The 26,270-nt window shown below is 39.0% G+C and overlaps 1 protein-coding gene across 1 annotated transcript; it reads left to right on the top strand.

The window, feature by feature from the left end:
• Nucleotides 1-238: 238 nt before the first annotated feature.
• On the top strand, nucleotides 239-23,072 carry MDM1 (Mdm1 nuclear protein homolog (mouse); the record flags this gene model as incomplete). Its single annotated transcript, XM_008950087.1, has 13 exons — nucleotides 239-344; nucleotides 2,933-3,294; nucleotides 3,743-3,892; nucleotides 7,005-7,138; nucleotides 8,995-9,094; nucleotides 13,935-13,973; nucleotides 14,344-14,519; nucleotides 15,914-16,192; nucleotides 17,916-18,064; nucleotides 18,190-18,320; nucleotides 19,319-19,577; nucleotides 20,668-20,736; nucleotides 22,966-23,072. Coding segments are annotated over 13 exons (2,061 nt in total), but the record flags the coding sequence as incomplete, so codon positions are not given.
• Between the last annotated feature and the right edge of the window lie 3,198 nt (nucleotides 23,073-26,270).

Below are 26,270 nucleotides of genomic sequence, written 5' to 3'. Positions count from 1 at the left end.
TTTTTTTTTTTTTTTCTTCGTGCTTTGTGGTGCATGAAGCTATTGCACGCTTTTTCTGCAGGGCAGTAGTTTTTGCGGTTCCATGGGAGTGGGTTTGGAAGATGCCGAGCAACCTGCTAGCTTAGCTGAGCCCTATGCCGGCCTTGTTGGCATTTCTCCTCTTGGAGATGCGTTACCAACAGCAGCGGGGAAGCAGGGAACGCACCGGTAGTGTAACAGATACCCCTCTCTGCTGCAGGGCCTGAGCGAATATAAGAGAAACTTCCAGTGGAAAACTCCACAGTTCTGTAGCCCGTCCCGACAGCAGAAATCCTTGTGGGCAGGACTTCGGTCGGATCAGTTTGGTAAGTGCCCCTGAAAGCTTGCCCCCTTGGTTTCAAACCCTGGTGCTATCCAAGCTAGCCGTGGTGAGGATGAGCCAGGGCTGCAGGAGGCCTAGAGAGGTTTGCTGGCCCCATTGAACTGGTAATCTTTGCCATTTGTGCACTTTATACAGTTAAAAGTATATTCCTGCTTGTCATCTACAGTATGTTTTTGAATACGTTCTTTCGTGCTACACTGAAACTTTCTTTTAATGTTAGTGCTATTTACATGTGACCTGAAAAATAGGTGGTTTCTGACATGCAGCGTAAGCTGAGTCCCGAACATGAAGTGCAGCTGCAATGTTAACCCATACTGGGTGTGTAGAAGGAGGCATTGGGTTACCTGTGGTGTGTGGAAACAGTAAGTAAAATTCTGTGTTTAAGAGGAGGCTAATTTGGGACAAAGTTTGATACAAAGTAAAATTATTATGGAGGCTAAGAGGGACAGCAAACAATTGCCGTTACCGACACCCGATCCCCGGGATAGCTGCCACCCAACCTCTACCGTTGGGTGCCATCACAGACACTGGCTTCAATGTGAAGGATGCTGCAAATGGCGTTTATTGCGTTGCTGCAATTGCTTATATAGCACAAGCCACACCCACAAGGCCCCTCGTGGGCAGTCTGAGCTTTCCGTTACATCGCGAGATCTTCCGCACCCCGATGATCCCTGCCTAGGGCGGGCTCTGCTCACCACAACAAACAACAACAACAAAAAGATTAAACAGAAAAGCTTGAGTTGCTGTAGTCTAGGAGTTATGGGTTGTAGACACTATCATGGTGAGAAGATGTAGGTTTGGAAGGTAGAAGACAAAGGAAAGCATCTGGATTGAAAGGCCTGTGTGGAGCTGGGGAATAGGACTGAGCTGGAGAGTGAGGACAACTTCAGACCTTTGAAAAGGAGCAGCAAAAAATAAAAATTATTGTAGTGGCACAAGGCAGATGGACAAAATTGTGCAATTCAGTGCAAGCACCCTATGCAGTCTGTGTAATTAGAATCCAGTATATTCATTCCTACAATATGGTAAGTGTTCTAAATTACAACCTAGTAATTAAGAACTGAACATTAGAAGTAGGGTTTGGTTTTGATCGAGATGCCAGATGTCTTAATAAATAGCTTAATCTTTATAAAGGTGATGCTTTATATATATTACCACTTTCTTCTCTTACTGTGAAAGATACATTTCTTTAATGTTGTTTTCGCTGGCACATGGACCTGTGTATGGGTACCAGTATGGAAGAATGTAACTTCTATGGATTATGAAAACCCAAGCATCCAAACACATCACCTTCTTTTTAAAATTGAAATCTAGGCTTCTTTTCCAGTCAAACTAAACTGCATATTTGACAAGACTTGCAATAGAGTTTTAAGTTAGCAATACAACAGTTTCTCCTCCTGCTTATGTTATAGTGGTGGTTTTGTGCATACTTGGTATAGTTTTCCTACATCTTTGCATTCATTTTCACTGCCACCTCTTTTCTGGCCATTTAACAACCTACAATTTCAAATGCCACTCTTGACACCTCATAGGACTTGCAGATTGTTATTAATAATTCACTTATGGCTCTTCCTGTTGAAACATGTAATTGGCAGTTTTAAGAACATCACCACAAAATAACTGCTGCAGGTGCTCTGAGTTTCTTCCTGCTACTTTTCCAGTGTTTTTCCACTGGAATTATTCCCTACCACCTGTATGTGTAGTTGGACATCCAGACAGTCTGTATACCTCCCACCGTAGGTTGTTTTCTCTGCATTGTTTTTTCACGAGACAGGAGTTTCTCTCTCTCCTGAAAAGTGTTTCTTTCAGCCAGTTAGGGGCCCTCATTCTTTTTTCTTCCATTACGGCTGAGCACATTGCAGTTGGATTATGATTTCACACTTTAAATGTGTTCATTCAATCCTCTTATTAAAATGGTGGGGTAATTTGGTTTTCATCTGCGTGTGTAAAGGCCAGTAATTCTTTAAAATAACTTGATACCTGGTGTTAAGGTAACGTAGTCCTTTCACAATTTTGGCAGTGATTTTGTGTTCGTACTGTAAAAGGTCACCAGCCAGGTGAGATGGTGTTAAATCCCAGTTGTATTGCATGGATAGGGATCTGTCCCTGTCCTATCACAGTTGGTGAGAACCGTTTAGCCGGGTGTATTGTGCTTGTGTAATAAGAAGTGTTCGTGGCACTTTATCACTGCAGGCTGGTTGTTCTATGTCTGTGTTAACCCCATTCTTTTCACTGTCTGTGCTTATTCTGTTGTTGTCGTTCACCTGCCAGAATCGACTTGCAGAAAATTGTCTTGTGGCCATATTTGTTTTATAGGGTTTTATCCAGCATGGTCCTGGAGCACCATGTTCCCATCTCCCTTCAATGGAAAGGAAAGGCATTTGTAGATAGAGAGAAGACAGAATTTCACAGCCGTGCCCTGAATTTATAGGCTATCATTGCTCAGAGATACTAAGGAATTTTTTTTTCCTAGTAATGAATTGTATGGTAAACTTTCGGTTTATTCTTGTAATAGAATGCTATTATGTCTTCAACAGAATGTTGATGTTAAACCTAATATGTCTTTTTCAGGAATCACAAGAGAACCCAACTTCATTTCCAAGAGAAGGGTACCTTACCACAGTCCACAAATTTCAAAGTCCTTTGAATGGACGGCAGATTGTGATATGAATGACCCAGTTGAAACCGAAGCTCTTACAACTGCAGAGGGGCACCCAGACCACAACAACAATGATGTGAATCAGGAAGAAATTGGAATGCCAGAAGGTCCCAGGCTTCCTCCAAAAGTTTCATCACATTCTGTAGATTCTAGAGGTGAAACATCTCATGTTCTTGCAGAAAACAACATGAAGAGATCACTGTCTGCAGATCCACCAAATCAAAATGAAGCATTTTCATCTCCAAAAAGGGAACTGGAAAAAACGGGTAATGGGGTAAGAGAGTTTTCTCTTTTTTTCTTTTCTTTTTTTTTTTTAATTGACCAGTATAAAAATTAATAATCTGATACTTAATTTCATACATGTACAGCAGCCTTTGTTGTCTGATTCTCTCCTTAGTTCTGCATTTTGATATTCTATGTTGTAGCTTCTCTGTTGGGATAACGGTACTTTTGAGACCAGATTTTTGCTCCACTTGGGTCGACAGAAATCTGCCCTTTATGAGCCATCACTATTGATTTAGTTTAAACAAGGATTTAGTCAATAATATATAGGCTTTTGGGGGCAGTTGGCTATAATTAGAAAATGTACTTCACATTCATTAAATTCATAGAACCAAAACTAAAACCATTGGTTTGAAACTGTGCATTGAAAGGTGTCAGGCTTGGAAAACATTGTAGGAAAGGGAGCAATCAGTATTTTTTTTCTTTTTCTGTTTTGTCAGCTTCACAGAGGCATTGAGAAGAAAGCAGGATTGAATATTTCACACGTCAATACTTTCCCCAGAAATTCTGAATATAAAAGCCAATTTGTTTGGAAGAGTCCTCATGAAAAGTCCCCAATACTTGCAGCTGAACAGGTAACTGTAAAGAATGCGAAAAGGAAATCGGTGTTTTTATGCGTAAGCAAAGCTGCTTACCTTCCAAGATTTCCTTCTTCCTCTTTTGGCAAGGGAACAAAAACTTTGAATATTGTTACATGATTTTTTTTTTCCCCTGCTTGCAATATACAAAAGTGCAGTATAATTAGATTTGTTTTCCTGTGATTCTTTTGTTGTAGCCAAGTCTAATTACTCACTTCTCACTGGTTCTATTCCATCCTTTCTAAGGCGGCCACTTTCTTCTGTTTGCATTAATTTACTTTAGGAGCTCTAAGAAACTACTTAATATTATCCTTCATTTTTATCATTTTTATGTTATCTGTTATATTTAGTATATAGTTAACAATTATTCAGTTTAGGTTATAAATCAGACCTAATCTGTCATAGCAAAGCTGGGGAAAATGTGTGCTTGTGACTTACAGCATGACCTTTTAATTCAGCACCCCATGAGGAGGTGATACCTTACCACATATTAGGCAAATTCTTCATTTATAATACATTCTTGATTGGAAAATAGTGGATTGCTCAGATTACCTAAGCTGAACAGCTCTCTGTTACTGATGGACTGAACACATGTTCTGGGGACTCATGGGGAAGTTTTAAAAAGTATGATCCTACATACAACTCTGAAGGTGAGCTGTCATCCTAAATAAACAGAGCCTCTCTTAGTGAACTTCGGTAAGAACAGTGTTTGACCACAGGTGACCACTTGATCACTTTTAAATTTATTTTTATTAGATTGTTTCTCTTCAATTTGTCCTTGAAGCTAGTCTGCACAAGCTACATTTGTACACGTGTCTGTTCTCTGCTCATGTGTGAGTGCGTTTGCATGAATGGTTAACTGATTTTGAAAATTTAGCCTTAAGGTAAGAAAATCACACTCTTTTTTTTATTTTTTTTTTTTTTATTTCCCTCCAAGGTTATTTGCAACACAAGTAAATCCATGCCTCCATTTAAATCTCCTGCAATTACTTCTGAAACTGCATATGAGAGGAATTCCAAAGAGCCTCTTCCTGTTAAGGGTCCTCAAGAGGATGGTCATTCAGAAGAGAAAGAATTTATGGTTTGTGAACAATTAAATATTTTCCTAGAGGAAAGACATTAGTATACCTCTATAATTTTGATTGTTCTTTTCTATAATGCAGGGGTGGGTTTATTTTGAAATTGTTTAGTTACATTTAAGAGCTGTTGCTAATGACACTTGGACTCAGTAGTGGGTTTGCTCTAAAAGACAAAAAAAACACTGTACAGCTCTCTTTGCTCTTAGGGAGTTCTGTAGTGGGTTCTGTTATTTCTGTAACCTATTTGTTCAGTTTACAATGACATTAAGTGTTTTTTTTCCTGTCACCTTAATTTATATGTTTTCAGATGGGTTCTTTTTTTTTTTTTTTTTTTTTAAAATCGAAACCTTGGTTTTAGTCATTAAGGTAGTTTCTGAAATCTAAATCCCTGATTTATGTTCTCATTGATACCAGCATAGTCTCTTGGTATGCAGGAGGGCTGGGAGGTCTGGAACTTTTTGGATCCCATATATCAAACAGTGTGAATTTAAAGAAACACTTTGTTGCCACAAGTGGAACTGATTTTGAGCCAGTAGTTGTAATAGGAAGAAACATGGAGGAAGGGTTACAATTCATTTCCCTTTGCCTTGATAAGCTAAAAGGTAAGTAATTGTATTTAGGACAGTGCTGTAACAGGACATCATGTAGACTATGTAGGCTCTGTTTCTCAGTTCAAAATATTAGTATATTTTTTATGCAAGTAATGTGGCTGCCTGAGGCCTTGCGTTTCCTTGTCTTGGGGTTGGCTTGGACAAACTTAAGCAGACTTTGAGGAAACATGGCTGTGGTTGTTTAGCAAACATGGCTTCAGCCGTTTTACCAGATACATGTAATGAAATAGAATTGTTTTGACTGAGACCTTCTAATCATGGGTGAGAGCAATTTAGACTGTGTGACAGCTAACCTGTTTTGCAAGGTGAGTGACATATGAATGTGAATTTTTGTAGCAATCCTTCTGGCAGAAGGACCACATCTGAGTCTATTCAGTACCCATTCATCTCTGTTCCATGGTAAAACAGCCATAGGTGGATGACATGTTCACTAGGCCCATTACTGAGCAAAACACCTACTTAGCATAGAGTGCCTGTGCCTCAGTTTAAGCCATTGGTGCTTTTGAGTTTCTTAAAGATGATTGTTGGCTTGGAGGCTTTATTGTTTAAACTTCAGACCTACCTGATGCTTTCAATCTCATCTGGGAATGAGGAATTTTATATCCCCTTTTTACTCTTGGCAGATGTGAAGGAAGCTTGATAGGCATGAGGCTTTCAGGAAGCATTTATTTGTTTTTAATATTGGAAATTCAGGTTGTGTTTTCCCAAGAGAGCTAATAAAGTGAAGGAAGAGAAGGCACGAGAACGGAATTTTGGTGTCTAAAAGGTGTCCAAACCACCTTTTGCTTGTACCAATATCTATTCTTTGATAAATACTTCAAAACAGCTCCTGGGGGAATTTGGTGGGCTTTTCTTTTTCCTTTTCTGTCTTTTTTTTTTTTCCTTCTTGAATTTGATACCTGTGAAGATCTCTAGCAGAATCAGAAATTGTGCATGAGATTTCCAAGAGAATAAAACAAGCAGGAAAAAAAATTCTTTGATGTGAAAACAGAACAAGTCAATCTGACCCTTTATAAACCAGAATGGCAGCAAATTAAAAATGTGCATTTTGGTTTGACTATAAATCTAAAGAGTTTTTGTTTAAAAAATATTTTATAAATTCCAGAAGTATACATGTTAAGTCTTATACAACTCAGGTTAGAGTGTGCAGGTATTGTATTTTATTTCTGTGTTTCATGTTAAATTAATTTTGTAAAGTGTACGAAATGGATCATCTGACTAACTGAATGTTGCACTCAAAATCTTAGCTTTGACATTTTGCTAGTTGATTTTTGTATTAACAAAGGAATGTAATATTCTTGTTTGTATTAAATATGCAAAACAGCTAGCACTAAAATAAAATTAACTTTTTGCAAAAGCTTGATTTCAAAAGCAATATGTTTTTTTTTCAGATTGATAGCTAATGAGGTATTTTTAAAATTATCTTTGCCTTAGAGTAAGAGGAAAGAACCATTTCAAAAGCCAGCAGAAGATGCAGCAAAACAAGGGAAATCAGAACAGAAACATCCTAAACAAAAAAATAAGCAACATATCAGTCCAAAGCCTCTCTCTTTACATACAAGTCGTGGGTATGTATAAAATAGGAAAATGTAGCCTAGTGAATAGGTGTACAGCAGCCCAGAGTTCAGAGTGGTGGGTGATGGACCTTCAACCACACTGTGCTAACAGTTGCAGGGGTGAATGCCCCCGTGCAGAGCTGGGATTGAGCCTCCTGTGGGTACATCCAAACCTGGTCTTAATTTTTATCCTCTTCTCGAGTAGCAGAAGTGGAAGCTTTCTAACCACACTCAACTGAGTTGAAATTTCTGATGAAATAATAACACTATTAATAAATTTAACATGAATGAAATTAAATTGGTGCAGTGCTGCTATGAAACTTACAGCAATTGCTTTGGAAGTTTTAGTCTCTTTCAAACGACTCTCCTGTGCTTGCTCCATGCCTTAAAATTGTGATAGTTGTACTCGATGTCTGCTTTTTGTAGTCTGTGCCACCTTCTGTCCCAGAGTAACAAAAGGAAAACAGGAGATAAAGGGAAGTAAAGAAACCTGTCCCATGTAGGATGATCTGACCAGCATGGAAATAAACTGAAATTGTAGGTTGTTGAGTGCTGTCAAAGTACCTTTTTCTTCTGCCACCTACCTACGCTATAGGAAATGCAGTTGTGTTTGCATTTGCTACACATCTCAGATATGCCAAGAGAAATAAAAACCCATAATGGATTTAGGTTTTAGAATGCATAAATTAATCTATTTCTGCTGTCTTTGTGCCTAATGTGCGTCCCAGTGATTGCTTGAAGTCACATGACTTTCTGGCAGTGTGAAGGAATTAGTTTAAAGATGGGCAAGGAGACTTACCTAGGTCTGAATGCTGTTGGATACTGGGAGGTAGATCACCCAAAATTCTATGAAATAAAATTGCTTTATGAAAAAGTGAGTGGATACAGTGTAGTTGAAACCTTTAACTCTTTGGTTTTCATGTCTCTTTGATGTACTAGATGGTGGTCAATTTTGCAGTGAATAGTGTGTAAAATTCTTGATCATTTGCTATGACTTTTTTCATTTAAGGCCAGATTTCTGCCTGTTATGCCTTCAGTATGGTAGCACAAAAGTTTTCAGAGTAGTCACTGGGCAAAGAGCTGTCAAAATGTGCAATATGCTGAATGTATTAAAATACAGTTACTAAAGTTCTCAAGGAAGACTAAAAACAAAAACCTTTGTAGATTTAAGCTGATAAATCCACAGTTCCATGCTTAAAGACTTGAAATATTGCATGTTGCCTGCTATAGGTTAGATGGTGTTAATTCTTCTGTATCTATGTGTGTGGCAGAAAGGAAAATGAATTCATCTTTTCAAGTCCTGAGGCCTTTGGAAGATCAAAGCTGGTAGGACGTGGTTAGATGAATTATACTGACCATTGTTCTGGTAGTCAGATGTTTCTAGCCCCAGCAGTTCACCCCACCCATATGCAGAGTGTCTTTAGAGTGGAGTTCATAGAAGGAAATGTCACAGACACATCAGTGCCAAACCAGGCATTTTCTTTTTTTTTGAAAGCACCTTCATCAGTAACTTAAAGGAAACGCTGCACCTTGCATGGAAGTAGTCGAGGCTTGTGTTTGTGCTGTGTTCTGCTGATTTGGCTGTCAAGGGCAAAAGCTTCTGGCCAAAGGGTTATGAGATAAAAACCCAACAGGAGTAACTACTTGAAGAACCACCAACTGTGAATGAGCTTCTTCACAGCTTTCCTAGTTGTGTTGGTAGGGGTGAGCTGTGTTTCAAAGCATCTGTTTTTCACATCTCAGCCCTGGCATTTAAGAGCAAGTATACTTATAAGAGTAGATACAATTTTAAAAGTGCTTTTAACAAGTGTTCTGGATATCAAGCTTTACTCTGTCTTTTTTTCCTCTCCTCATTCTTGATTTCTTAGGAGGATGAACACTGAATATAGGTCAAAATTTTTGTCTCCAGCCCAGTATTTCTACAAAGATGGAGCTTGGTCTCGTATTAGGAGTAAAATTCACAGTGAGGTGAGTATTCTTAAAAAATCTGAAGCTTGAGTATGCTTTGTATTTTGATGTTTAGATACAAAAAACTTAATTGTGTTTATCAATCAGAGTTTTGTGGTTGTAATGCTAATGACTCAAGCTCCAAAAGGTGAGTGTACAAAGATTATTAGATTCTGATGAGACAATATAATATACAGCAAGAAAAAAATAAGAGGTGATGTGACTTGAAGAACATATTGTGACATCTGAAGTGATGGGGGAGTTTTGTTTCCCTTACAAGAAGAGTAATCCAGAACAGGGTCTGTTGGAGTAGGTAATCTCAGTGTTGATGTTCAGCCCAGTTTTAACAAGCATAAGTTTTTAAAATGCATAATTGGATAGTAGGGGATTCCAAGGGAATAAAAGGAAAAGGCCAATATATGTATCAGCTTAGGTCAGCTTAATAGTCAAGATCAGTTGATTAACTCACCATGCTGAATCCGTTCAAAGTAGTCACCTGAATTCATAGCACAAAATTAAGAGTTTCCCTTCCAAGTTTCAGCCAGTCTAAGAATTTTTGTTTAGTTTATTTTGTAACTGTAGTCAGTATTATTCTGATTAGGAACTCATTTGGCAAAACTCTGAAAATGCTAAACAGCTTTAGGACCACAGGATTTCGTAGCAGTATTATTGGTTATGTTTTCCTGAATTAGTTAAATAAATCAAACCCATTAGCGGTGTGCTTAGAAACTGCTAGAGCTAGCTAGTTCTGCAACTGCCTGATTTCACTGAATTGACTTTAGGCTTCTCCCAGCTGATAGAGGGAACCTTCATGAGACACTGCGTGATGCTAAATGTGTGGCACAGACTTGAAAATGTAGATTTCCTCATCAGTTGGGATGAAGTTGATGTGGAAGATGGAACTGGAGTGGATGGCTCTAGGGTATTGGGCTTTGAGATTTTGGAAATAACATTTTCTGGGAATTGCAGGAGCAGTGTGGTAGCATTCAGTTTTATGTTTTCTCAATGAACAGGGACTAGCAAGTAATTTTCTCTTTTTAGGCAAAAAGAAACATATGCTAAATAAGTAGGGAGTACTGAATGGGGAACTGGGTTTCAAAGTTTAAAGTATATTGTGATTTGAGATAATTCGTAATCATATTTTGTGTGTGCATGTGTGCGATAATCCATTCTGTGAGGAGAGTCTCATGAGGATGTTGGAGGACTAAAACCAAGCAATATTTTTATATGTATTGATATATATATATGTATATATATATTAGACTTAGTCTTACCATCACTAAGGCTGTATAATAACCTAAACTATTGCATGCAGCCTGACTGTAAGCAGTATACAGAATGTTTCTGTAGAGTATTATCTCATTTCTCTGGCATGTGAGGCTTTTGTCTGGAGACTGGTTGTTGTGTCAGGAGCATTCAGAGCAGTCAGGATCAGTGTTCAGCTTCAAGAGCAAGTGACTGGCAGGCAGGTGAATGGAAGGGATGCATTGCTTTGGAGTAGATTGTGTTTGTGGCACAGCCAGCTGGGAGACACTGCAGCAGAGTCAAAGGAAAGAATGAGGAGACTGCAGGTGAAGGATGGGTGTTCTGCTTTACCAAGCAAGATCCTTTCTGGGGCATGTTTGGGAGATGCAGGAGGTAAATATATGCAGCATTTAATTAGAATGTGTGAGAAACCAAAAAATTTACCCACTGTAGATATGTATTTTGGATGTGTCTGACTTTTCCGTGGTGATTTTCTTGCTGACAGGGTATTGCAGAGGAAACCAGAAATAAGTCACTTGGGAATGAAGAATTCAGGAAAGAACTATTGGGATTTTTAGGGCCTTCTAAATGAAGGAGTTGTGCTGGGTAGCTGGAGGAGCCAAATTAATTTGAAGACTACATAATAATGTTTTATTGATGACAAATGTGCTTAGATTACACACACATTTTTATTTATGCATACCTGCATTAGATCCTAGTGTGTGTTCATATAGAAGAGACTTTTAGAATTGGAATTACCTGAATTTCTTACCTCTGTCTTAAATCATATGCCTGTGAGCATATGCCACGGTTTAACCCCTGTAGGCACCTGTGTCCCACACAGCAGCTCACACACTCCTCCCCAGTTGGATGGGGGGGAATCAAAAGGGTAAAAGTGAGAAAACTTGGGGGCTGGGATGAGGACAGTTAAAACAGGCAAAGCAAAAGCTGCACATGCAAGGACAGCAGAATAAAGAATTAATTTGCTCCTTCCCATCGTCAGGCAGGCAGATGTTCACCCATCTGTAGGGGAGCGCGGCTTTGTTGTGCATAACAGTTACTTGGGAAGACAAACACCATCGTTCTTAATGTCCCCCCCTTCCTCCTCCTTCCCCCAGGTTTATAGGCTGCACATGACGTCATATGGTCTATGACATCTCCTTGGTCAGTTGGGGTCAGCTGTCCCAGCTGTGTCCCCTCTCAGCTGCTTGTGCACCCTCAGCCTGCTTGCTGGTGGGGTGGTGTGAGGAGCGGAAGAGACCTTGGTGCTGTGTAAGCATTGCTCAGCAATTTTGAAAATGTCCCTGTCTTACCAGCACTGTTTTCTGCACAAATCCAGAACACAGCCCCATACCTGCTACTCTGAAAAAAACTAACTCTAGCCCAGCCAAACCCAGTACAGCTTCTCAAACTAGTTTTGCTAGTACATAAAGAATGCTATTTACCTTGTGCACATGTGATCCTGTGTGGAATTTTTGCTATATAGAGACTTTATTTGCCATTGTTAGTATTTCCATATACATAATTTAGAGTTATAACTCGTCATAAAGAAGGTTTTTGTGGATGTAGTGAAAACAAAGAAGTATTAAGGCTTAGAATTTTCTGATCTCTAAGACAGGTTGAAAGAAAACCTAGGTTAATTCTTATAACATCTGTTAATATAAGAATAAGAATCCTGATAGACCTGATCCTTAGCTAGGCTTCTTTTTTATTTTTATAGATTTTTTTTTTTAACATTCATCAATATTTTTGTTCTAAGAACTGCAGGATAGGATCCAGCATGGCTAAAATAGTAGGACTGAATAAAATATTTAATTCGGGGTTGAGACATAAGAAAGAATCTAGCCATTTGACAAATGTGTTAGGAGTAGATTTAATGAAAGTGTGCAGAACTTGGGAGAAGTGTCAAGTGCATTGGTTTTATTGTAAACCAACAAAGGTATTTTGACCATTGACAGTATAGGCTGCTCAACAGTCCTTTTGGTTCCCACATGATTCCCTACCTGTTGCCATACTGACATGAAGAGAAATGTTCTTCAAAGCCAAATCTAAGCTCTGCCCCTAACGTATTGTTGAGACTTACCCCTGCTGGAAGTACCTGAAGAACAGCATTTGCCTAAGTGATTAGATGATAAGCCTGACTGATTTCTCCCCTAGTTGGGACCACACTTGTGAGTCCAAAGCAGATGTTCTGAAGTTCTGAGCCCAAACGGGCAGAGACTGTAATGGAATCCTGGTGTGACCTTAGCCCTAGTGATTACTCCTACCTAGCCTGCTACTCTACAGTGTGTTATTAAGGGTTGCTTTTCAGCAAGTCGAATGAAGAAGTCTTTCTGAATTATGCTTCTGAAAAATGAATGTGGGCAATTAATAATCACAGTAGGACTCCTTAGGGCTTGTGTCCTGCTGAGAGAAGGCTGCCTGCTGAGTCACTGGAGGAGACCATTGTCCTTTGTACTTCTTCACAATTCACTGGAGACATAGTATTCTTCCTCCCCCTGCAGCGTCCTTTTGCTCTGGATTTATAGTCCTTCTGTTGAGGCTATCATAATTAATTTTTCATTCTTCTGCTTAGAGTGAATAGTCCAGTAGATGACTTGCACCACAAACTTTAAACTTTTCTCTCAGAATGACAAGTATGTATTTTTTCATGGGTTATTCTTTGGAAGTTTAGTGGGCCAAATTGTGGAACGTTAGTTGGTGTAGGCTATGTGGATTTGCATCTGCTGCATCCAGTTACTTTTAGTGGGTTTAGTGGAATTTCGCCCACTTAACTCTGTTCCTTGCAGGAAGAACGATGCAAAGTCTAGCACGAAACAAGAATAACTAAGAAAAGCCATGAAAATGTGCTAGAGGAGGTGCCAGTATTTCCTGATATTTGACCAAATACTTATTGTCTGTGAACCATTTTTTTAGTGAGACAGAATTCACACAACAACTTCACAGTTATTTTTGATCAATTAAGCACAGAAGTTTTGTTGTTGCTTTTTCTTCCTGCACTTTGTGTTTGGCTGAAGGACACAAGACAGTGTGAGTGTTGAAACAGTTCTAACCATAAAAAATAGAGTGTAAGTTCAGCAGTATAATGTCTAAAGAGAGAGCTTCTCACGTGTTTTTTTTTTTTTAAGACTAAATCTGACATCTCATTATTACAATTACTGATAGCCTAGAAGGAATGATTTTGATAATATGTCATACATAGAATACCACCAAGAGGTGTCATGTAATCATCAGATGCTCACTGAGATAAGATAAACGTAGCCAGATAGTTGCAGTGTTCACAGCATACAAACTCAGTATTATACAGGCACACAGATCTGTTGTCTTGAAGTAATCATAAATTGCTTTGTGTGGTGAATGTATTTTTGAGTGTTAAGGCTTAGAAATCTAAATTGCCTCCTTCAGGGCTGTCAGAAACTGGTGAAATACCAGTGCTGATGCATTTCTTCTACAGCTTTTTATTGAATCTCAGGGAGGCAGCATAGAGCTACATTGACAGGTTTTTAGTATTTCTTTTCTTACTTAGACTGAAGTAAAGTAACAAGGGTGATAGTAACAATAGAGTATTGAGAGAAAAGTAAGAATATTAAAAATAATTCTGTATTCCTCTCCTTAGGCATCTCAAAACACCCTAAATTCCATGTGGTATATGGAGGTTGGTTGCATCTAAGTTCCTGTTTCAATGTTTGGAGCACTGTGTCTGAGCACTGATAGAAAAACTAGTATCCAGCACTAAACTTATTCATAGTTGCTGCATAAATTTTTGTGCTTATTGAATGAGTAATTGACAATTTTGCTTTGGCTTCATAGCTCAAACATGCTTACTAAATATACACTTTTGTTATTTTTGCTTTCCTTTTGTTGCATTTACTGCGGCATGCAATGTTTGTGCTGTGGTAGCCCTGTATTATCAGTAACTTGCTTTTCTCCTTTAGCTGCCATTAGCTAATGCAAATACGTTGTAATATTATAGCCTGTTAGTGAAATTTAAACAGACATGCAACTTATGAAACCTTGATGTGCAGGTGAGAGAACTTCGAGAAAGAGCAAAGGCTTACAGAGAACGAGTAGAGGGAACACACTTCTCCCGATATCATCTCAATCAGATCCTGTCTGATAATAACAGTCTTTGGGATGTGTCTTCAAATTCCAGTTCAGAAGAAGGCATCAGCAACAACATCAGAGCACTGGATCTTGCTGGGTAAGGTGGTCATTCCTGCCTATTACTTTGTAGCTTTGAAACAGAGCCACATGCTGAATACAGACCAAGCATATCTTCAGATCTTGGACATTTGACTCTATTGAGGATACAGTTGGACAGGGTGCTAATCTCATCTAGGCTCTCTGTCCCCAAGAAACGTTGGACCAGGTAGTCTTTCGAAGACCTTTCCGACAAGGGCTCTTCCATGACTCTATGATATATAAATTCTCTAGAACAGATGACGGCATTTACTTCTTCACAGATACATCAGCTGATATGTGCTCAAATTGAAAATGAGGTGCGGTCCAGTCTTCTCAAAGGAGAGGAAATTATTTGTAGTTCTCCACAAATGCATAGTGTGGCATCCTTAGTCTCATCAAGTCTAGAGGAATTTTGCACTTAGTCATACTGAAGTACTATTCTTTCCACTAAAATGATATGAATTATATTTTGCCTACTGAGATGTTATCAGTGTTCTTATCAGGCTTAATTAATTAATCTTGTGGTTGAGTTCTAGACAATGAGGTAAAGAGTTAGGAACTGGAGTGGTATACATCCATTTTCTCCTTTCTTTGAAGGCTATCAGAATTAGAAGATACTAACTCTCTTGCTAGAAAAATTTGGAAGTGGTGTTTTATTAAAACGTGCAGACAGCTATTGTTGAAGCAAGGAGGGAATGGAAGTGATTTGTGTCTTCTCTGACATCTGGTATTTAATAACAGTGCCTTGGATGCCTCAGTTTGTAATCCACTTAGACTGTTGTATATGCACTACTTGTCTTCTGTGTGTGGAAGAGACCTACCCACTTCTATGATGTGCTCTAATAAAGGCTGGGGGGTAACATGTAAAGGAGTATTTATTACACTATAATGTGTGATAGTAAGTGTGGTGTAGATGTTTTGATATACTGTTTTGTTGTTTTGTTTTTTTTTTTTTTTTCTGAGAAATACAGACCCTCTTACTGATCTCGTTTCTGTGTGCTGGGTTAATTTGCACTGATTTCTGTGAGGAGTTGAGAGCTTTCAAAAGTTGTGCCTAAAGAGGAATCTTTTAAACTGCTTGACTTTAAAACTTGTGCAATCAGACAGTCCCTATGCATGGAATTAAGTATTTTTTGAGCACTTCAGATAAATATAGCTTGTTGTTTAAGTTGGAAATAGAGCCTTAATTTTACATTATGTTTTGGAAATGGTAATTCTGAAAAAGTTTTCATAGAGTCTAGTATGAAAATGGGTTGTGCTTAACATCAGTTAAAATTTCATTGGAAATTTAACCATTCATTATGTCAGCTCTGCCACTTTTTAACATCTGATCTGTAGTCTTGGCAAAGGACTGAACCAGATGAAATATTCTGCAAATCAGTGCTATGCAACACTGCTTTCTTTGTTACCTAGAGTTTCTGAAAAAGAGACTGCACCAAGCCCCAAAATGCTGCAGCAACCTGACTCTAGAGAACAGCCACACCAGGAGAGCACTGAAAAGAAAGACATATCAGATGCTGTAACTGTTCCAGTCAAAAGACGTTTAGTTTGGGGTGAACAAGAAGGTACTGAAGAAAGGGAGAATCAGCAATCAGCAGAAGAGGAGTTAAAACAATATGAACAGGCTGCAGCTGTGGCTCAGCAGTTAGAAGAAAACAATAAGGATGCCAATGAAGATAAGAAAATTGAAGGGTAAAACTGAACATTTTTTTTTTGGGGTGTGTATATATATATATATATAAAATCTTTTCCTTAAACATCTGAGAAATTCGTATGGTAACTAATTTTTGTTTTTAAATCAGATTTTAAACACTACTTTTGTTTTTAACAGTGTGGTAAGGAATGAGAAAGTTGAAGATATTGAGCTGGTTGTTGGAAATGGGTCTGTCATTAATAATACTAGATTTCTAACTTGCAAGAGAGAAGTTTGTAGAAGCATGAACAATTCTAACATTTTTTTCCAAAACTTTAAAATTTGCGGTGTGGACCTCTGAGAACAGACTGTTCATTACACAGCAGCCCAATGCAGTGAAAATTAAAGCTCACGGTTTGCTTCAAATGGACAGTGTAGGTTTGATAGGACCAGAAGGTAAGGATACATGCTAATCTTGTACTTAAGCATCTGTTTTCCTAAAAAAAAAACCCTCATGGACGAAGTTAGAGGAATGGGGAGAAAAAGATCTCTAGCATCCAGTAATTATGTTACTGAGCACAGGTGGGAGAAAGGTGAGTGTTGTTTAAAAGCAGTGAGAGATCAATTCCATATGTGCATAATACACTGCATAGCGTTGTAGTTGACATTTCCAAATTATATCTAGTTACAGAAGCCTCTGGCTTTTTACTGTGCAAGTTTTGCATATTTTTGTTGGTAGGATAATATTTTGGTTGATATTTAAATGTGAATGACTTTGGCCCTTGTTACCATACCATCTAAGCGTTTTGTATTCTTCATTGGGTTTTGTCTTTGATGTTGCAACATGAATCGAACACAAGGAATTGCAATTGTCTCCTTTGGTTTTCTCTGTAAAACCCAGGCAGAGAAAGATTGAGTTGCTAGACTGAAATAGAAATTAAACACAGGCTTTCAATACCATCATCCTGAAAACCTTCTTAAGTTTTTATGTCATTCTAGAGATTATCTAGTTCACAGAGATGTCTCTGATTAACGCTGAAGATTTTCTGTCATCCCACAGTGTGGTTGTATGCAGGCTGAGGTCTGTGCTGGACTTGGCCACGCAGAGCAGTTTAAAACTTGCCTGTTGTCTGAGCCTGTTTGAGAGCTAGAAATGAGGGGTTCTTTGCCCGCCTGTCCTTGGAGCCTGTCTGGCGTGCACTGAGAGGATCAGGCTCCTTGCACAGTGTGGGCACACCGCAACCACCTTCTGAAAGGCATCTGGAGGAAGAAGACAGAAGTGGTAGTGCTGATTTGTTTAATAACCTGGGGGCTTGACTGGTTACATAAATGTGGGATACTTGGTTTCAGTTCCACCACACTGACTGAAAAGAGTCAAAACTCATTCCTGCCTCTAAGGTGGCAACCAGGTTAAAAGTTTTTCTGTCTGAGTACTCTTTCCAGCCCTTCTCTTGAGCCTCTGCTACTTTGCAGCGTACATTCCAGGTTTGTTGGGACAGAGGAAGCCTGAATTTGCAGCTTGAGACTGTTTTTGTATTAAAGTTACATTAAAAGAATCCCAAACCAGAAGCTAAGGCTCAAGGGCTGGAATCCAGGACTCCCCATTGCAAGCAGATGTTTTAGTTACATGCTGTTGGTGTTTCATGGCCCTAACTGTCTTGCCTTAGGCTTCACTGTAGGGATGAATTTGAAGCAAAATGCTTGAGTGCAAGACTTCCAAGTCCTTAGCTAATCCTTTAGTTGTTTCTCTCTCTCTTTTTTTTTTTTTTTTTTTTTCCCCAGTGAGAATGCCTTAGTATTGAATTCCTCTGCAGCTGTGTCAGATTCTTCTTCTGTATCTTCGAGGACAGGCGGCAGGCTTCCTACTCCAAAGCTGAGAGCTCTTGGTGGAGCTCGGAGGACTCATCATGATCTAACAACCCCAGCTGTTGGTAAAAAGACCTTTAAATGCAAAGCAGTATTTCAAGAACTAATGAAAAAAAAAAGACATGTATGAATTAATTTATTAGCTTATTTAAAGTAATAATGTGTTTTTTCATCTTCTCCACTACAACAGGAGGTGCGGTTCTAGTGTCTCCTCCTAAATCGAGGTCTTCATCGTCACAGCAGAGAACACGAGGTTTAGGAACAAACCTTTCTTCAGCTAAGCAAGGTGCAAAAGAAGCTTTGAAAAGAAGGTCCTTCCAGGTGAGCCAGAAAAGAGTCTTAACATTGTACATTTTAGGAATGTGCTTTTTAAGTAATTGTGAATAATGTATTTAATAAACCTTTTTCTTGAGTTGTCATTTATTATTCTAAAATTCCCAGTATCTGTCACTAAAAAAGGCCAGTGTCTGAATAAATTATTTTTTTGGAGGTATCAAGCAAAGGAGTTGAGAATACAGGAGTGAGATTGGATGAGCTCCATTTTGTCTTTTTCTGCTAAATGCACAGAATCTGTTTTAAAACTAAAAAAAAAGTTGTCAGTGAATGTGCCATAGTAGTTTCATTCTTGCCTGCCTTTACTTTTGTGGTTTCTTTACTTTGCAGCTTGCATAGTTAATAACAGAAAAACAGAAACATGGAGGAGTTAACTGTTTTCCTCTCACAATTGTGGGGCTTTTGCCCAGGTCTGCTTAGTCTGTGTTGTACAAAGGCAGCTAGCATGTCACTGCATACATGGTATGTAGTAAGTTCTGTAACAGAAGCAGACAAAATTGCATGAGCAGTTGATCACAGAATCAGAATGGTTTGGGTTGGAAGGAGCCTTCAAGACCATGTGGCTCCAACCCCTTGCCATGGGCAGGGACACCATCCATTCGACCAGGTTACCCAAAGCCCCATCTAACCTGGCCTTGAACGCTTCCAGGGTGGGGACATGTACAGCTTCTCTGGTGCCTCACCACCCTCACAGTTATGTTGATGTAAAATCTACGAACACATTTTTTTTGCTGTAAAGAAAAGAAGCTTTTGGTTTTATGTGAAGGGGTTATTTTCAGACTATGTTAAACACTTGGTATTAGGAATAGATTTTCTTTTAATCTGTCTCACAAGCTGGAAATACTCTTCGAGTACACTTATGAGAAGTGTAACAGTGTAAAGCCAACATTTGCTGCTTATGTGAGGATCTGTACTGGAAAGCTGTAGATGAGATTTTGGGGTTTTATTTTGTTTTGTTCTATTTCTTTCTCTATGTTGTATTTTAGCCTCATGCAGAAGTGCAAGCTGTTTCCCTTCTCACTTCTCCACCTGCTGGGCTGGGAACTTTGGATCCCCTGCCACTCAGGCAGGATCAGTGGCTTCCAAACAGCGTTACTGATGAGCAAGTTCCTCTTGCTTCAGCCCATCGGGAGCATTCCTCTACACCTCCTGTGCTGAGGTCAGCCAAAAGCAGTTCTGTGCCTTGCTGGAATCCTTCTATTCGTATTCAAGGGACTCTCAAGGATCCAGAATTCCAGCATAATGGTGAGGTTTGTGTATTAACTGGCTGTGCTCGGAGTGCTGCAAGTTAGCAATGGCTACCATGCAGTGTTCGGGTCAAGAGAGTGCTGAGCTTCCTGCCTTACAGACTATGCAAAGAATGTGGTGTTTGTAAACAAAAGCTTCTCTAAGTTTAGTATTGCTGAGGAAATGTGCACTACTCTTCACCTTAGTTTCAGATTCCACTAATATTGTATTCTGGTGGTCTGTTATTTAATTTTGCCTTATTAATTTCAACAAGTACTTACTCATGATGAGAATAATTTAGTTTAGCGTGAACAGTTGTAATTATCTTTAGATGACAACTGGATGTTGTGACACTTTTCCAGCTGCAGTTTCCCACAGCAACATGTGACTGGGGACCTTTATACTGTAGTATTATTTTGGATGAGCTGTGGATTTCTGAGAGATAAGCTCCCTAAATATTTCTGCAGGATATGGAAACAAAAAAAGCCATCTATAAAATATTTATTGGATATTAAGAACAGCCATTTCTTGCTTGAAGAGGAATTTGTGCTGGAGCATTTCAAAGATTTTTAACAATGTCTAGGGGTACTGGGTGCATAAATTTGATAAAGAAAAGAATCTTTCACCATTTAGGCAAAATAAAATTGATGTACTTAAGCCTCCATTCCAGAAAGACTTTCTGTAGCTGCTTAAGGCCCCACAGTTCTTGGTCCTTTTATGGTGAAGATAAGCTAAACTAAAATAGTATTTCCATTCTAGGGTGGAAGATGTAGTTGTCAGATTAAGTGGGATGGTGAAATCCAGAGGATTTCCTTGAAAAGAGGTTAAAATTGGTGCCTTGTTCTAGCTCTGTACCTTGAGTGCAGTTCAGTAAGTGACTTTTATCATCTGCCAGAGACAGGTACCTTGATAGGAATACAGTGGAGTAAGTTTATTTTACCTCAGCTTAGAGTAAAGGAGTCTTGTGGAGTTTTTGGTATGTTTGCTATTTGTAAGAGTCATTCTTTGGAAACAATGTTGTAACATTTTTAAATGTTCTGAAATGAAGAATTATTCCTTCTCTTATTTTGACATGATTTTAAAAATCACATATTACTTTTTGTCTTAGGGAATCTTGGTAATCCAAAAGTGAGGCCTTTCCAGTTACCCCTTCAGGAAAGAAACTATAATGAAGAAGGTATTTCTCATCCCAAAGTATTGTTGTGTATCATGTGTGTATTACCTAGATTAATTTTAACTTTTTCATCAATGTGAACTGTTTCTGAATGCAGCAAGTAATACGGGATTATGTGTTTACATGGATAACTACCACAGTGTTTCATCAAAATAATTTGAAAACTTCTATCCTAGCAATGAAGTATGAATCTGGAGGTATATTCTGATATGAATAAGCCATTAAGAGCGGATGAAAATTAAATAGACCACTGTGGTTCAATATGGTTAATACAGCTTGCTCAGTTCCATACCTAAAATCATTTCCTTCCCACACATTTTTTTAAGCCTTTGTGTTGATAGCAACAGAAGCAAACTGCAGATTGATCACGGTCCAGGTTGCAGCTGCAGTACCTTTGGATACAACTTTAAAAGTACCAAAAATCTTAAGATAAAAGTTTTGCTTGTGAGACTTCACCACCAGATACGCAGGATACGATGAGTCTGCTAACTTCCAACACTTGTTCCCCTGCTCAGTGTACTAGGGGTGCTTAAGGCACTCTGTTACTCTGATTGCTGTTTTGGCCGTTTCTTCTGTTTACTCTAAAGTTAATCTGGGAAAGCAGCCAATGCACAGCCCACCACTGCATCCTGGCCCTTTTGTGGACAGACACAAACTCTTTCACTATTGTGAGTCAACCGAAGGCACTGCAGCTTCATTAACTTGGGCTGCTGTGTGTTGTTCCTTAGCGTGGTGCATGAGGTTGAGGTTGGCGTGGTGCTGTGCTAGTTGCACTCACTCGTGTTTGGTTTGGATTAGAATATAGGCAGAGCAATCTTAGATCTGATTGCAGTGTATTTATAAATATACCACAGAGAAACCAAAAGCTTTTTTCTGTACCACTTATGCTTGTTTGCCCCTTGGTTTTAACCAAAGTTCAGGCCGATTCTCTGTTTTACTCATTGCAGTTGGCTGGAAAATGTGTGGGTTGTGCAGATGGCTCAGCCAAGCATCTGTGTATCTACATAAAATATGCAAAATCCTATAGTACTCTGCAGCTTCCCACAAACATTCTCCACATAGATTAAGTGCTGGAACTGCTGTTTCTTTTGCTTTTTTTCCTTATGAGCTGAGTGATTATCTATGAGCTTTCAGAAACATGTGCAATCTCGCAGATACTTCGTGTGACCGTATTTGTTCATGTACATACAAACCTGAGCGTTATTCCAATGACATGTCTGTTTGCAGAAGTGCAGTTACCAGTTTTCTCATACATGGGAGTATAGTTATGCATAGTCCTTGAGCGTGTCACGGGCTGTTTGGACCACTGTGTTTCAAGAATTTAGAAATGCTGCTGAAAAGTTAGTTGAACACTGACAAAGTACAGGTCCCATTAGAATTGAACTGTGCATTTTTTTGTTGTTTTTTTTATTTGTGTCAGGGGCTGGGAAGTGGTGATACAGTTATTCTCGATCCATTGCAGGAGAATGCATGTAATTAAAGTCATTTTTCACAGAGAGCGTCTTGACAGAGCTGTAGTAACATACTAATGACGATGTCAAAGAAGTATAAAGTACGTTATTGGAGAAGCAGCATCCAGGCTGCTTAATTTTAATAGTTCTGCTGGGTGTGAAGCAGACCCTGTATTCAGAAGGAAGGCCTTTCAAAAGTACACTTTTAAAAGCATACTTCTTGTTGTCTTTGTGTTAAACTTCCTGTTTTCTTCAGCAAACCCATTTTTTTTAACAGCTTTTGGCACACTAACTGGCTTTGGCTCAGAAGGGCTCCTTCAGCAATGTAGGTTCTGATACTTTAGTCATGTATTATTCTAAGGCTGTCCGCTTTGCCTGAAGCAGTGGGTTGCTTTCATGAATATGTGATAGTCAGAGTCTAGTCTGTACAGACTTCAGTGCCAGAGGAATGATTTCTAAAGTCTTCTGACACAGAACAGTAAATGGGAAGATGACTTGGAGCATTGACAGTAGAGATCTCATTCTGGAGTTTGTCAGGAGTTGGGCATGTAGCTCTTTTAAGCTTACCTAGTGTCCTGGTGGCTTTCTAGTGAGATTCCTCTCGAGCACGTCAGCTATCTAGTAAGAGAATTGAACTGTATGGTGGTACTGTTTTAGCATCTGTTGTGAAAGGGGGCATAAAAATATTTGCACTTTCAAAGTTTGCCATGAATGTCAACTGTGTTTTAAAACGTACATTTAATCTTCCTGTTGACTTTTCCCCTTGTTGCTTTCCCCACAGATGACAGGTTGTCTCAGATTTCTGCTCGCTCGGCTGCATCTAGCTCGCTTGCATCTCAGATACTGGAACGAGCTCAGAAGAGGAAGGATTTCTGGAGCAAGACATGATCTTTCCCATGTCTTGTATAGGAACTGTTCTGTAAAACGATTTTTTTTTTTATAGTTTGTACTGTACATTTTTAAAAAAACTGTGAATGTAGATATCATGCAGCATCCTTTCACTTACCATTAACGTGACTCAACTTTCAGGACTTGCCATCCCAATTTAAAATTTCAATATTGTACTGTAAATGTAGGTCCTTTATATCTGAAAGTTATGTCTTAATTCACTGTGTCAGAACAGCCATGTGGAGTTTTTTTTTTCTTTTTTTACAATGGCACCTCTTGAAACTGAGGTAATGATTTTCTTTATGCAACCTGTGTGTTACTTTTTAAGGTATTCTGCTGCAGTCATGAAGCATGACCTGGGACAGTATTCAGGGGCAATGCCATCATTCACCAAACTCCATTCAATCAACCCCTGCTTGAATTTAACCAGCTATCTTAAAGGCAACTGTATTATATTTATTTATGTTACAGTATGAACTGTTGGTACAACAGTGCTGTAACAAAAAGTTACTTTTACTACTTAGAACTTTTAACCTGTTACCAAAAATTTCTTAGTATTTCTTAATGAAGCTAACATGGAACATACAAGATTTTGAGAAAAGGATGCTAAGCATTAGGGTTTGTTCATTGTCCCAAGTTTTTTAGCCGTGATGACCATTAAGATGTGTACAGTACTGCAGTCTGTCAGAGGTACTGATGTGAACATTGGTCTTTTTGTGGGCAAGATCATGTTTAGCGTTAATTTCAATTTCTCTAGAAAAAGCAACCTTGGCCACCTTGAACAGTGGCCTTCCCTAGCCCCACTTCAAACTCAGGTACGCAGGAGTAGTTGGTCTCTTAAAGTAGACTCAGAAGAATGTTTTTTCATGACTTTAGCCTTTTAATTACCTCTCCTCCTAGTTGCCTGTTTGTGGGAGACTGACATACTGTTGTGATTGTCACAGTGAAAAACGTTTGTGATTTATGCTGACAGCTCGTTTTAGATTTCCAGGCGATGCAAATGAGTTACCACAACGTAGAGGAAATAGGTGGCTGGCAGACAGTTTGGTTCTTCTTGTGTGGCTTCAAGTTTTAATACTACTTCGTTTGGAAATTTTATACGAGAACAATTTGAATTTGGTACACATTTTTATTTTTGTATGCAATTATGTATTCACATTACTGAAAATAAAAAAGGTTTTTTGATTTGTTTCCATTCAAGTTATTCCTGAGAATTGGTATAACCTGTTATGTTGGCAGTTCTCTCTTTCACCTCATCAGTTGGAATATCTGTGATCTTTTGAAAGGTGTTACCTTGGAACTGATCTTCATAAATAATGTTACTAAACCTAGATACATTGATATTTGGAATGGTGACTGGCTAGAGATACTTGGAATTGTGACCCAGAGCAGATGGGTGCTATGCAACCTGCAAGGTTGCCATGCCCAAAGGGCCCATCCCCAAAAACAAGGTGTTGATTTAAAGTGTGAATGGTATCCAGCACTGATGGTGTTAGAAAACAGTGTCCACTTCTTCCAGAAATTATGCATTGCTGTAGCTTCCTGCCAGTGGAGTTGTTTCAAACAAACCAAGGTATTTTATCTTATCTGGAGGACTTCTGGGATTATTTTGTGGTATGGACTTAATATGTGTGTTATAAGTGGTCAGAAAGTTTCTACTGAAAGGGAGACTCTATTTGTGTGCAACAGCTTTTATGAAAATTGACAGTTTTCCTCTAAAATGATAGTTTTGTAGTGGAAAACTTAATGGCCAAAAAATGGAAATAGTTTTGTTTTAGAGGGGGTGTTGCTACAGTGTGTTCGGGATGGGTTAATTTGGGCATCTTCTGTCTACATTCTTCATATTCAACATGTTCTCATGGCTAAGAGCTCTCATCCATTATTTCTCCTCTGTAGTACCTGTAATTTGAGTTTTATGAACAATATCCTCTTTTTAAGTCTTTATTTTTTATTTTCTAGGTTTGCTTGGTATTCCTGGTTATCTGGCAGGTCTGTCAAGAGTTTTCGGGCAGGCATGATTTTGAGGGTGGTTAAGTTAGATATAACAGTGCATGTACCAGTTTTGCTTGCAGTGTTGCACCGTGAGTCTGGTGCTCCTGGGTAGCTCTGCGCCTGTTGGATGTGTGCCCTGTGGCACATCTGTATTGATTTCTGCCAGGAGACAGTCGACGTGGTAAAGGAGGGAGGCATTTTTGTTGCATGAGGGTACAAACCCAATTTAGAGATGAGAATGGAAGTCCCTCGTGTCTCACACATCATCATGAGATTATTTCCCATCTGAACAAATTTCAGCTTTTGCCTAAGGTGCTAATTTAATTTATTTTTGGACAGAAGTACTTAAGTGCAAAGCTTCTGAAGGGTGCTCTTCTTTAGTTTTCCAAGCATACGTAAAATTCTTTATGCCTGCTTTCTGCTATTGTTTATCTAGTTCAAGAGGATTTTTTCTTTTGTTTTTCTGAACGTTTCAGACCAACCTTGAAACATGTTTCCTGTTGTGTTTTTCAGCAAGCTGAACACTGGAAAAAAAAGGTTGAAAAGTTCACCCTTTATTAATAATTTACTAGTGCGTGCTGTAGAGTGAATGTGTATTGTTTTCTGTCAAGGAAATCTTGGAATCCTTGAAGTGGAGACACCAAGTAGATGAACAAGGAGGAAGGCACTTGCCAGCAGGAGATACATCTAAGGAATAAACAGCTTTGGGAGCTTGCTGACTTTAGGTCAAGATTTAGAAAACCAGCATGTTAATAATGGACCTGGTCACTAAGTGTTGAATGTCTTCAGCTGCTGTTCCCAAGCTGGGTGTGCCCTCTGGGTGAATCTTGCTGCTGGGGGTTCCCAGCTCTCAAACACCTGCACAAGTACATAGGCTGGTTCTCCCTTGCTGACTGCTGCCAGCTGGGAAGAGGCCTTCATTTACCCAATAATCCTGCCAATAAAGCGTTCCTCTAGCAAGCCCTCAAGAGCAGACCTGATTCCAGTCTGTCCCTTCTCAGAAACTTACTATCTTGCCAGATAATAAGCCTGTTGCCTGTCTGTGGGAATGAGAAGTGAGGTCTCAGTTTGTTCTACTGAATCATTTTGTGGATAAGAATGGTACTTGACCCAGGGGTGGGAAAAAAAAAATCTCACTATTCCCAAAGCTGTGCTCACTCCAGTATCCTCCTCCTCCTCACTCTGGCCAAGTCACTTGTGGAATGA

This window comes from Merops nubicus, unplaced genomic scaffold (assembly GCF_000691845.1).
Source record: "Merops nubicus isolate BGI_N331 unplaced genomic scaffold, ASM69184v1 scaffold25411, whole genome shotgun sequence".
Taxonomy (NCBI): Eukaryota; Metazoa; Chordata; class Aves; order Coraciiformes; family Meropidae; genus Merops; species Merops nubicus.
This window is presented reverse-complemented; position numbering and strand designations above follow the sequence as displayed.